Source organism: Corvus moneduloides, chromosome 16, assembly GCF_009650955.1.
Source record: "Corvus moneduloides isolate bCorMon1 chromosome 16, bCorMon1.pri, whole genome shotgun sequence".
NCBI classification, from domain to species: Eukaryota; Metazoa; Chordata; class Aves; order Passeriformes; family Corvidae; genus Corvus; species Corvus moneduloides.
Window position 1 is genome coordinate 6,746,188 of NC_045491.1, and position 13,348 is coordinate 6,759,535.

At 46.8% G+C, this 13,348-nt stretch overlaps 1 protein-coding gene across 1 annotated transcript; it reads right to left on the bottom strand.

The window, feature by feature from the left end:
• Positions 1-263: 263 nt before the first annotated feature.
• LOC116452187 (cytochrome P450 3A9-like) lies at positions 264-11,708 on the bottom strand. Its single transcript, XM_032126388.1, has 13 exons — positions 11,567-11,708; positions 8,831-8,924; positions 8,225-8,277; positions 7,044-7,143; positions 6,363-6,476; positions 5,996-6,084; positions 4,883-5,031; positions 3,896-4,023; positions 3,147-3,231; positions 2,637-2,797; positions 2,019-2,245; positions 1,048-1,210; positions 264-885 (listed from the first exon to the last, which is right to left on the bottom strand). Exons 1-13 carry the CDS (start codon positions 11,635-11,637, stop codon positions 787-789), a joined length of 1,533 nt encoding a protein of 510 aa, XP_031982279.1. The 5' UTR covers positions 11,638-11,708; the 3' UTR covers positions 264-786.
• Between the last annotated feature and the right edge of the window lie 1,640 nt (positions 11,709-13,348).

Consider the following 13,348-nt stretch of genomic DNA (forward strand, 5'->3'; position numbering starts at 1 on the left):
TGCTGCTCTCTCTAATCCATCCTCTGTCACTGCAGCATGGGAAAGGGTTGGCCGGTGCTGAACTGAAGGCAACCTCTTAATCAAAGTAAGAGGTGGGAGCTGGAGTGTTTGTAAAATACCGTACAAATGGGAGGGTTTGATGGCGTTAAATGAAGGATCAGATTCATTAAATTAAGTGGAAAGCAATGTACATGGATAATTTCAAGGGTTGAGGCTGAATATGGGTTTTAAATAGGAAGTGATCAGCCGCTATACACAACACAGAGCAGCTCTCAAACATTTTTAATGACAGTATTTGTACACACTTTAGTTTAATTAACACATGGCACAGGAGAGGGTTGGTAACTAGGATGTGTAGTCTCACACCAGTCGTCTCAATTAGAACACATGAAATTTCAAGCATCGATACACCCAGAAGAACAGCACCCGTCCCTGCCTGGCGAGGTCTGGCAGTTTGAATTTCCATCACACCTTGTTTTTCTTGGATGTGGCAGTAATTCCTTCCCTCCAGATGGAGAAGTCCCCTTAGAAGTGGATGATAAGCCTCTCATTTGGATTTATTTCTTGTTTTCTGCAATCAAAATTAAGGGGACTGTGTATTGTCACTACCCAGTGATCCACGTTACATTTCTGACAGCTATGTTTATTAGTAAATATGTAGTAATTGCTTCCAGAATTAACTGGAGCTGCTCTTCTGTGTCTGTTCATGTAGGAGAGATTTCCTGTGATGTGTGATCCCTTTGTTAGCACGGCAGTCCTTGGATGCCAGGGGACTGTGGCTGGGTTTCAGTTCTTGGCGGGCTCAGTGCTGGTCTGGGGCACCAACTTCAGAACAATTGGCTTCTTTGGCGTTAAGAGCCCCACTGAGCTCAGCTGGATCGGGATCTGCAACAATGAGAGGGAAAACATGGGTGGAGATGGACAAGTTAAATATGCAGAGATGAAAGGTCCAGGCACAACTGGATCTGTGGTGCTGCAAGTGCAAAGCGTCTGGTGTTGGCACCCGGCTCCTCCTGTGCGAGCCTCAAGCCACCACATGCTCCTCACCTGAGTCTCTTTGCAGGTCTGGAAGGTGAAATGCTGCAGCAGGGAGGCGATGGCGACTTTCAGACTCAGGAGAGCAAACCTCATCCCGATGCAGTTCCTGGGACCAGCCCCAAAGGGCAGGTACGTGTACGGGTCTATGGACTCCTTGTTCTCCTTACTGAACCTGGATGATGACATGGGTGGGGAAAAGAAATGAAGGCAGCAAAACCTACGTATCTTTTTTATCCAGGGATCTCTCACTGGTGCGCTGCAGAGCCTTGTTTGGGTTTTTCCTAAGGTGTCTCAGGGCACCCCAGAAATCAAGTGCTATGACCAAGCCCTTGCCCAGGACAGGGTGGAGTCCAACTTGAGGGTTTGATTTTAATTCTGTCCATCCTAATTAGTAGAAGTTGGAAGCAAGGTGAAAATTCAGGCAACATCCTGTCCCACAGTGACAGAGATTTCCTGTCTGTGGTATTTAGTGAGAGAGGAGCCAGAAGCTGTTTCGGTTAGGAGCAGCCTATGGCTTCAGTTTCTCTGGGAATGAGAGGTAGGTATCAGTTACAAAAATAACCAGCTAGGGAAGGTTATCCTTGAAAACAAGGAGGGAAGGCAATTCTGGAAGGATCAGGTCTGGCATATTTAGTAGAAGCTTGTATGAAGGGAACAGGTTCAGCAAGGAGGATTATAGAGGATGGCCAGCAGTTACAAAAACTCCACATTTACCCCCTCTCAGGAAGCTTAGAAACTGGGTACAAGATCCTATGAGGTATCAGTGGTATTCTCCCAATAAGATTATGTTGTTTGAAACCCTGCTTTAAGTGCAGGTTTTTTCTTCTTAAAATGACATTCCCACGAGCCTGCAATTTCTCATTCATATAGTTTGTAAAAAGATAGGAAGAACACCATTAGGAAGCTAATCAGAGATTAATGCTTAATTACTGAGGAAAAAGCAGTGTGATATTTCTTCCCTTCCATTAAGCTTTTTGTACCTTTCTGGCCTGAACTCCTCTGGGTTGGGCCAGTACTCGGGGTCACGGTGCATGACGTAGGGTGGGATTGTGACCACAACTCCTTTGGGAATGGTCACTCCATTTATCTCCACGTCTTTCTTGCAGACTCTCTCAATCCGCCCCCCAAGGGGATAGATCCGGAGGGTTTCATTCACTACCATGTCAAGATATTCCAGTTTCATAATTGCTTCGTATGTGAGAGGAGCCTGCAGGACAACAGGTGACCAGGTATGCTGGCATCAGAACTGGATTGTCCTAAAATGACTGTGGAGACCAGAGTGTCCCCAACCCCCACTGCCCCAAATTTGACTCAGACTTGCTGAAGAAGAAAATGCAAAGGTAGGAATTGAGCAATTGGTTTCATTTTTCTGCCCCTGAGTTATGGAAATGCGTGGAAATCCACATCCTCTTGCGCACAGGTGCAGAGTGTGGCAAATGGGTTTGAGCAGTGGGGTGGCTGGAAGGTTTCAGCTGTCGAAAGAAAATCACTGCAGGGCTGAGTTGTCCCAGTGTGTGGCTCCCAGAGCTCTTGGAAAATCCATGGTAGTTAGGAGCTAAAGATTTCTCATTGCCCTGACTGAACCAGGGTTCCCTTACCTTGTTGGGCAGGACTGTGTTGATCTCCTGCAGCAGCTTTTGCTGCACATCAGGGTGCAGGGCCAGCTCATAGGCCAGGTAACCTAGGGTGTTGCTCGTGGGCTCATACCCAGCAAAGATAAAGATGAATGCCTGGGCCAGGACCTCTATGTCAGTCAGGGCTGTGGGGAGATGAGCAAAAGCAGTGTTGGCTGACGGTCTCAACAGGGACCAGGCAGCAACAGGTGGTGTTGAGGCAGGTTTGCTGCAGTTGTTTTCTGATTACGCTTCTAAAACTGCTCTGCCTGCCTGGAAAAATCCATTTTATAGAAGAGGCAGGTGATTTCCTGAGTATAAATAACTGACAGGGCAGTCCTGCTCCCTGGACAGGGATCTTAGCCTGGTTCTGGCACCAGGAGATGGAATTCTGCCTGGAGCTGGTCAGTGGAGATGATGGGGACCCGGACACCTCCCCATATTCTCCTCACTCCCACAGCCCCGTTCCCATGATGAGGATTTGGGTGTTGTTACCTTTATTTGAGGGATTTGCTTCATTGTTCCCCTCTCTGGCTGAGTGCTGGGATTCGATCATCAGCTGCAGGAAATCTACCCTGCCCTGAGAGGGAAAGCAGGAAAGTCTCTTTGGTGACAGGTTCCTTGGAGGGCTCAGATAAGCAGATTTCACAATCTAAGCACAATTTTCAGACTGAGAGCATCCCCAAAATGCACATGACTTCCTCACTGAAAAACATAGTGCTTGCTTTTTATTTTGGAAATCTGTCTTTCCTATCCATTAAGCCACTGGGTGGGAGAACAGTGTCTTGGATGAATTTGGGGAAAGGGATCCAAACTCTGAAAGGCAGAATTTTGTCAGGAAGCAGCTGCAGTTTTCGAAAAACGAGAGGGGAAGGCACAACCCTAAAGGTGATTTTGCTGCTTGTGTGCTGCTTACTCTGCACTCTCTCATCCTCTGCCTAATCTTCTTCAGGGAGTCTCTCACTCTCTCATTACAAGTGCTGCACACTGAAGCTTAGACCAATTCTGCTGAGCCTTTATCTGGATTTGGCTTCAGATCATGGATGTACAAAGTCCCCTTGATTATCTGCCAGGACGGGTCAGGTGGGGCTTTTCTGACAGTATTAAAATGAAGTGTTTACACTTGAGTAGGCTCAGGGTTTTGTTGAGTCATTGTACTTTGGCTTCACCTTTGATATCATCACCCTAATTATGTCTCACTTCAGTGTACTTTCTGCCACAATTGCTCTCAAATTCCCACTCACCTTGTGGGCCTCCTTTTCACGTTCCTGCTTAATTTTGGCGATGGATCTCATGAAAAAATCTACAGCATCACTGGGGAAGAAACTTACTCCTGCCTTGGCCAACAGAGGAGTAAGGAATGGGAAAACAACTGAAAAACAAATCGAGAATTAAATTGCACACTGTAAATAAACCCCTCCTTATATCAGATAGCTGTGGATGCCACTGGGAAATTATTTCCTTTTTTAATTTCTTTCCCTGAGAAAAGCATGGACTCTGCCTTTTTTCCTTCTGTTTCATTCCCTTGGAATAGTTTTTTGTCAAACAGGCACAGCCAAGCTGGGTATAAACTTTCCCTTAAGGGAAGACCAAGGCATATTCCACCTCCTATTTCTAGGGCTCTGTTTTCTAAAGGCAGGTTACTTCTGGACACAACAGGAATGTGGCTCAGAAGAGAAATATTGAAAATTCTGAATTCTTTTTTCAGGCTGCTCTATTCACTGCCTTGCTGTGATCGTGCAAACATTTTCAAGTCCCCTTCAGAGTGTTTCCTTCATCACGGAAACTGGATCTTCTTCTGTATAGTTTCATAAAATCTACAGCACCAGAACCTCCTCTATGCACAGATCCCAAGTTTCCCTGGGTTTCAGCAAGGTATCTAACCTTAATTTAAGGTCCAATGCTGCTAGGATGCTGCGCTGGGGGAAATTGCATCTAATTACAGTCCCCACTCAGCACTCTCTTCCAGAAAATGCATTTCAGATAGCACCGCTCTCCTCAAGCCTCACCTGCTTTTCAATCTTTGAATAATTTCCCAGCACTTAATTGGATATTTCTGGGTGGTTCATAAGTTTCTTGCACTGTGGATGGCAAAGGTGGAGGAAGCTTTTCCCCATCTCCACCCCAGGGTTTCAGCATGAAGCCCACAACGAGGAAATGATGAGACAACGGCCAGTTGGACTTCATTCCTGGCAAGGGAAGTTATCCAAGCAATACCTGGAGTCACTTACATGACAAGATGAAGAGTGGGTCAAAAAAGTCAAACTTGACCAGTTTCTTCATCTCTCTGACAAAGGGGTCTTTGGGGTTGTTCATGGAGTCAATGTTCACACCAAAGGAAGTGCTGGTGACCACGTCCATGCTGTAGCTCCCAAAGATGCTGAGGAAAGGTGGGAAAAAATAGACTGTGGTTAAATATTTGGACTGAGTGTATTTTTTCCTCATGTCTATGTGACATTCAAATATAAAGTCTCATAAGACCTCCTGCTTTGGGTTGGAAAAGAGTATTGGATATGTGGTACTGAACAGCACTTACAGAAAAGCGGATAGATTTTTAGAGAGCTTTGGTTTCCAGCCTGCACAGGTTTTGAAGTCAGACAGCTTTTCCAAGGATTTTAAAACAACATGGAATGGATTAGTGGATGGACAGCATGTGGAACTTAGCATGGTAACCTCATGGGAGGGGTGGCACCACACTGCCTCAAACATGCCCTGAGAGTGGTCTTGTCCCACCCAGCACAGCTCCTGTTCCAAACTGTCCAAGCCCTTCCCTTGCAAGGTTTTGGTTCAGGGGGAGCTTTGCTGGTTCGTGGTTCATGGTGTGCAGCTGCCCCTGCTGCATTTATGCTTTGAAATTGGGGGTGCAATACACAGGGTTTTGTCCAGAGCCCATATGGAGGGCACAGATGAGGCAAAAACACTCAGGGCCACTCTAGAGCCTCAGTCCCCCAGCAAAGGGGCATGTGAGGGATGAGCATCCCACAGTGCTGTGTGGGGCAGAGAGGTCAGCAACCCCTGTGTCCTGGGGAAGGAGAAGGTGCTGCACAGAGATCCTGAGTGTATGCAGGAAAAACTGGGTTTTCCTGCCCATCTTGGAGTTATCTTGGATCTGTGGATTCACAAAGCTGTGCTGGAGCACTTTTCTTCCTATCTACTTCTAGGAAGTTTCCTAACATCCAAATTAAATTTTCCCCTCTTAAATTTCCAGTCAGGCTTTCAGCAAGCCCCCTTCCTCCTTTCAGAGCCCTGGTTGACCCAGGGAAAGATCTGCATTGCTGGTAGCCAATGACCCACAGCACTTTAAACAAGGTTTGCTCTGTCTGCTGCTCTTAGCAGCTACTTACTCCTTTACAGATATTGGGCTGTCCTCTTTCACTTGCTTTTGAACATTCTCCACCAAAATTTTCCCATAGTGCTTCATTATAGGGAACATCTGTAACACAAAACAGGCATGGTCACTCCAGTACAGTACATTTAACTCCTTTGGACAGGCTCATGAAGACTATGGGGATTGCCATGAATATTTACAAATAAGACCTCTCTGCTCAGTTTTTATTTTAAGACTTTTCTGGTTTCAATTAGGCATAAATTAAACAGGCCATCTTAGTTGCTAGGCTCTGACTAAAGAAATCAGACCCCTGGGACAATCTCAGCCTTAAAGCACTGCCTACTGACTTTGTGATTTAGTCTGTACCTGCCCCTCTGTTTTACCTCCTTTAGTTTTCCACTAGTGAAGGTTGGAGAGAGCAGAGTACGGAGCCTTTTCCAGTGTTCATCTTCGGCTAATGTGATGGCATTGACCAGTGCCCCTGCCAAATCTACACGCTGCAGAGGAAAAAGAGAAGGTGTTAACCCCAGAAAAGTGAGCAGCCTCCTTGCCAAGGGTGGGAATGGGGCATGCAAACCCCTCCCTGGGCTCTTCCAGGGGCATTGCTGCTGGCAGTGGGCTGTGGCCTGACAAACAGCCTCTCTCAAGACACACATGCATAAATAATCCCCTTTCCTGCAGTAAACCAGCTGAGAGGTGCCATTCCCAACCCCAGAGCAAGTCCAATCAGCCCAACACCTGCCTGTCTGTGTGTACCCGCCATGTCCCATCCCAGCTGGTGGCACGTGTGCATCCTTACAGATTCCTGCGTGTTCACACCCACCCAAATTCATCCACATATACAGATATATACATATACAGGTGTGAGAACAGACTCAGTCTGCTCCCTCTGCCAGCCCCGGTGTGCAGTCCAGGCTGTAAGGCAGGGGAACAGTGACATGCAGTGGCCGTGTTCAGCAATCCCTATAGTGCAGCCACTTGCTCCCAAAGGATGCTTGGCATGCCTGTCTCCTCCTGCACTTTTCCTGGGCTCTGGTGGTAGACCACAGCACTTCTGCTCTTACCCTCCTGTTGGTGAAGGTGGTGTAACAGTCTTTGACCAGCACAGATTTGATGATCTGGGGGTCAGTGACAGCCAGAGTGGGTTGCCTTCCATCGTAAATCCTGGCGGGGGGAGAAGAGGAGGCAGGTAAATAACCTCAGATAATTGAAGTGTAAGGCTTGGCTGATGCCCATGAAACAAAATGTATTGAACAAATGTTCTTCCATGACCAGCCCTGCGGCTCTGTTGTCTGAGTACAGAAATGTAGAAAGTAGAGATGGAAAAGGACTCCCAGACCTTTTCCCATCTGGTTTTGTAAATGATAAAAGGGCATAAATACCTTCCAAATTCACTGGGAAATGAGCAGGGCTCAGTTGTTCAAAGGAGAAGATACTAAATGAAGCAAGTGTCTTCACTTTCTCCCCTGACTCTTTGTGTTTTTCCAGGCACTTAAACACATTACAGTATTAGAAGGAAACTTGTTCGCCCCCTTTCAGGCTCTTGAGTTGGGTGTCTGGAGACAGGCTGACAGCACTGAGACATCCTTGGAGATGAAACTCAGTCCTTTTTTCTGTCTTTCTAAGCTGCCAGTTCTGAATGCTTTCTGGAACAGATGTAGATTAAGCTGATTTGTGCACTCTCCCCACTTGTGTAAAGATACATTTTCCAGACTCTGTTTTTTAAAGCTGCTGTAGGGACCAGTGGCTGCATCATAGAGGATGTGCAAGGTTGTAGGCTAAGATGTAACATCAGTGATAAAAGCCATGGGAGGAGTGTCTAGAGCAGAACAACTCCTACTGCAGCAGGTGAGGATCAGCAGCACGAGCAAGCCTTAGGATCAGCTCCAAAGGGAGTCACTCACATTCCTCTGCTGTTTGTGAACCAGAGGAACGCAATCTCCCAGTTCCAGATCCTGCTTAAGTAAATAGTTCTGCTGATGATTTTGTTAGGAGTGGGTGAGGGCCTTTTGTTACCAGATTTAAACTGGTTTTCATGGCACTGGTCAAAATAGTTTCTGTATGATGTGGCAGTGGCACAACACCAGGCTCCAATGAAAGCCACCAGCACTGTCACTGCTGTTCTCATCCTGTTGGGACTGTCAGGGCTGCAGGTGGAGAAAAGGGAGCTTTCCTAATTAAATTTTTCTCCCCTTCTTATGGATTCTAGTTTTACTCTAAGAAGAGATCAGTGGTTCATACTCACCCCCAGACCTTCCCATATTTCTTGAAGCATTCATTGTCAAACTCCATGAAACCCTGTGGAAAGCAATTCAACAATTGTCATGGACTAGCCTGGATTGAAAGAGGCCCACAAGGACCATCCAAGTCCAACTCCTGGCCCTGCACAGGACAGCTCCAAAAATCCCACCATGTGTCAGTGTTGTCTGAATGCTCCTTGAGCTCTGGCAGAGTTGGTGCTGAATTATCTCAGAGAGGATGCAGTGGAAGGGATGATGTTGGAAACAGTAGGTGGGGAGGAATAGCGCTAAACTAATGTTCAGAGCTGCTTTATGAGCCTTCCTTCCCTTCAAAGCCATGATGAAGCATAAGTGTATGCTGTGCTTTGAGGGAGCTGTTTGCCAGGGCGCTGGCAAAGGGCAGGTGGAAATCAGCCACCCAGGAGTGCTCCTTTGGGGATGCCCCTTGGTCTGTGCCACTGAGCCTTATCCCACTCTGGCCTTTGCACAAGCCCCGAGTGACAGAGGAGCTGGCATTTGGAGATAAGTTATCTTCACTGTGTATCTGTTCAGCTACAGCTGTGCCCACAAAGGTGGGGTTGCTGGAGCCAGGGAGGACTTCAGTCACTCACTTTGCGATATTCCAGGCACGTCCCAAAGAAAGGCAGAGGTCTTGGCCCGGGAATGCCCAACTTCTTGAACAGTCCAAATGGCCAGGTCCCATATCTGTGGGACAGAAAAGACAGCAGTGTTACATCACTGTGGCACTGGGGCTGCAGCAACGTCCCTTTGGAGATGAGGGAGAGGAGGCTGATCCAGGAGGTGGAAAAAAGCAGTCCAAGTGAAAATTGCCCTGTAAAAAACTACTTAATGACCATGGTAAGACTCACACAGAGCTTTGGAGGGACCCCTTTGGTGTGAAAGCAATTGTTTCCACCAGAGCACCTGTGGAGACAGCATCTGAAGTCTTTAGCAAAAGTCCTGAGAGGAGCTCATTGCTAACCAAAGGAGAGGCAGAAAAGGGAGCTGGAAGAAGGAACACCAAGCTTACATGTTTTTATTGATGAGAAATCAAAGCAGTGCCAGAAATTATGTCCCAAACAGGGCTTTTGTCAAACTGCACTTCAATTTCATTTATTGTTCGCCCTCCCTCAGTCCAGCATTAGCTCAGTGGAAGTCTTGTCTTGATGGTTTTCTCTTTAGATTTTATTGACAGCCTTGCAGATTTCTCTCCTCTGAAGCACCCTTCCTGGCAGCTCTAAAGTTATTGCTTCTACCTTGGGGCTTTCTCTTTCTCTACAAGGGCCTGGGCTGCAGCCTTTTGAAGCTCGTCTTCGGCTGTGTTGAAAGAGCTCCTCAAAATATTTGTTTTCAGTTAGTAGCTGCAGCTTCCCAAGTGAGCAGTTCATTGTAGAAGGGATATAAAATGGGGAAGGTTTGGCAGGGGATGCTATCAGAGATCCTCTTCAGGCCACGAGGCAGCAGCTGCTCAGGCGGGATCTTGGGGATGCTTATCTGAAAAGCCAAAATCTAGGCTGAGACTTAAGGGAGGTCTCCCTTACAATTAGCAATGCTTTATTAATTCTGGGGACCCCAAATGGGATCAGTCTCTGCCAGCACAGCTTCTGCCAGAGCACAAAAGCAGATCCCCCCCTTATGGTCCAAACAGGGCAGGTGAAAAATGGGGAGCTGGGTGGATTCAGGTGAAGAAAGGTTTCACAGAGCTCAGTTTGTCAATGTTTAATCTTCTTTGTCAAAGGTTAATTCAGTACTAGGAATCAAATGTTTGTGGATTCTCATTTGTAATGTTTATAGGTAGCCAGGGCTGCAGGAGGACCAGGAAATGTCAGGCTGGGGTGGTTACAAAGCCCAGAAATACTGTAGGAAAACAGGCTTAAACCACTTGAAACATGGCCAGGAAAATGTAGAGTAACACTCCTCCAACTAAAATGTGTCAGGCTTTTCTGCAGACTGAAAAGGACCATTCAGTGTAAAGCCAAAGAATAATCATTACTTCTTTCTACCATGGATGTGTACAAGAAATGCCTGATATTCCCTCATGTGTGAACTGGAACAGTGTTGCCCCAGGTGGACAAGAAGCATCTAAACAACCTCTCTATGCCAATGGGCAGTGAAATTTCTATTTCAGCTCTGATATCAGAGCACAGACATCTGGGTTTAGTCCCTTTTGCCACAACAGAATTACAAGTGCCTGCAGAATGTGGAAGTCTGGTAACCAGCAATCTTAGATGGCCACAGAGTTACTGAAATACAAGTCTGGGTCAAGACTGAGGGTGGCTTTTTTTGGTTTTGTTGTTTTGGTGTGGTTTGGTTTGGGTTGGTTTTTTTTAATAGTCAGCCCCAAACAGGCTTTTGAGTGATCCAAATCACAGGAAAGGGTTTGAAAAATATGGCTAAAACTTTCTGAGCTTGCTGAGCTGCTGTGGCTGGAGCATTGCCAGGGCAGACAAATGGGCTGTGCTGGTGTGCACCGCATCAATCGCTAGGGTTTATGGCTGGCAGTGCTCTGCCTCTGCCTCAGGGCTTGTCAGTGCTGCCCAGTTTGTCCCGGCAGCCTCGCTGGCAGGGGCTGCCAGTGGAGACACTGTCCCAGCAAAGGGGTTTTTAACCAGCCCCGCTCTGCTGCGGTGAATGACACCAGCAAAGCCAAGGAAAGCATTTCCTCACTAGCACGGTTCCCCTGAAGCACAGAGGGTGCATTTCTGCTGTGGGATTTTGTCTGGAAAGCCAGGAGCAGGTGGCTGATCTTGCTCTGGGCTCCACTCCTTCCCCCAGCACGGGTGGCTGTGAGAAGGGACATGGGATGCAAATCAAGCCTCTGCAAAGGTCCCCTCCTGGTCCAGGTGCCTGTGGGAGCATCTTACCTGGGCACCAGGGAAGGAGTTAGGAGGAATAAAAACTGATCCTATGAATATTCTTTTCCTGGTATCTTTGTGCTGCTCTCCACCTGTGCTGCAGGGTCTTCTTCTGCTGGCTCACCTGCACAGCAGCCTCAGCCTGGGAGGCACAGCTGGATGTCTGCAAAAAATAACCTAATGGATCAGGACCCTGACTGAAACCAGCACCTTTCTGGTAACCACTAGCTGGCATTGTTATTATTCAATTATTCCTTTGATGCTTAGCAGCAATCTCATAACTGGATGGGAGTACTCCAAACCTAGGAGCAAGATCACACACCTGTACAGTCTTTAGACTTCTCTGCTACATCCCAGAGCCTGGTTAGATGCTGGAAAACTGGAAATCACACCTACTATTTGCTCTTCAGCAGATTAGTTGCATGAAAGTGAACAGTGGCAAGAAGAGCAAAATGGCAGGAGCAGAGAATGAGTAAAGAATATTTTACTCACACTAGCAGGAGGGCCATGAAAAGAAGCAGAAGGGCCCATGTCTCTGTAGAGAAAGAAGGTAGAAGGTTCATTTCAGTTCTTCTCTGATTGGCTCTGCGTTCTGCCTTGACGTGCTTGTCCCACGTCTGTGGGAAACAGGAGTGCTTCACACTGTGCAATCTTTTTTATACTGTCATATGATTTAGGGGCCCTCCTTCTGTCATGGAGGAGGAGGAGTGGAAGGCAAAGGTAGAAAAGTCTGCTAATCTGAAAAACACAATTCATGTGATAGACAACTGCCTCGGTGAACTGTCTAAGGTTCAAGTTATTTAATGCATATGTTGCCAAACATTTCAGCTGGTTTCCCTGTTGTAACTAATCTCTGACTTCCCATTGATTCATGCCCCTGGGCTGCTACACCAAACTAAATAAAAGCAGGTTACAATGAAAAGGTAAATCCCAAAGCAGGTGTCAGGGCTGGTTCACAAAAGGAAAAGAGAAGCGAAAAGGTTATTCATATATTATATGACAAGATCTTTTCTGGCAGATGAATCAACTTTGACAGAATTTAAGATTTTGTTTGAAATATCTCTCTTTCTGTGTTGTGAAGTGCAAGCGCTGCCTGTGGTGAGTCAGAAGCAGCTTCTGACTAAGGCAGGAATTTGTCCCCTGTAAAGGCTGTAGAAGTTCAGTCCACCTTGTTTGCTGGCCTGTGGCCAGGTGTTTTCTGGGAGAAATGCTGTCACTCCACAACCATAAACAGTTAAAGTGCCGCCCTTTCCAAAGCACCACTCACGGCTCACGAATAAAACCCGCACCCACCCTTCTGCAGCAGCTGGGGAAAAGGCACAAGAAAGGGGAAAACAAATTTTGTACAGGCTCTCCAGTAAGAATGGTGCTGAAAAGCAAGAGCAAGTGTGGGTGTGCTGAGAGGAGATATGATGTGGACAAAACTGGGCTGTTTGGGTGGTGTTTGTTAGTGGGGATCAAGCCAGGGCAGGAGGTTCTATGGTTTGTGTAGATGTGCACTATGGCAATTTTAGGGCTTCATTCAGAGCTCTAAAATGAGCAATTCCCTTTGTATTAGCAGAGCTGTTGTCTTCAGAAGGGACTTTACTGTCTGCACTGGAGGCAGGTGGGTGGGTGTTTTAATTTTTTGGCACCTCAGAAGCCTTGTATCTGTGAGGATGTGGCTGTGATTGATGCTGCAGAGACTGAGCAGCAGATCTCAGTCCACATTCCAAGGAGCACTGTCTGCCTTATCTCAGCATTTGTATCTCATTTCACCTTTGCCCGGCCTTTGCCCGGACCTTTGGAGACAGATCAGTTGTAGATTATTCGGTAATAAACACAGCCTGCTTTGGTTTGACATGAACAGACAAGTTCATGACACAGCTCTCCAAGCCTGTGCTGGTTCCTGCCTTTCTAGATTCAGAGATGTTGCAAGAACATGTGGTTCAAGAGGTGTTTTCCCTTCAGGAACTGGTCACAGCAGTGATTGGTGCTCCAGGGTTCCTCTTTGCCCACTTAGCCTTGAAATTTGAATTTACTGTGCACCAAATGTTCCCAACTCACTGTGTTGTGAAATAGGTTAACACAGTTTATTCAGGAAGTAGGATTGCTGTAGGACTCCCCATAATCAGTAAAATTAAGCCTCAATCTTTGTCCTCTTTGGGTCTTTTTTAGGGGTAATCATAGTCTTTGGGAAAATTTGTATGAAAAACCAGAGGTGCAAAGTCTTGGTGTGGTTTTGCATTGTGAGCTGATGATCTCTGCCAAATGGACTGCGCCTATTGACATCAA

Excerpts from the sequence above, each read along its gene's own strand:
- LOC116452187 (XM_032126388.1), bottom strand. The coding sequence starts at position 11,637 with ATGAACCTTCTACCTTCTTTCTCTACAGAGACATGGGCCCTTCTGCTT. Across the intron at positions 2,798-3,146 it reads AGCAAATCCCTCAAATAAAG|CCCTGACTGACATAGAGGTC; the intron begins GTAACAACACCC and ends ATCTCCCCACAG. Across the intron at positions 2,246-2,636 it reads ACACAGTCCTGCCCAACAAG|GCTCCTCTCACATACGAAGC; the intron begins GTAAGGGAACCC and ends GTTGTCCTGCAG.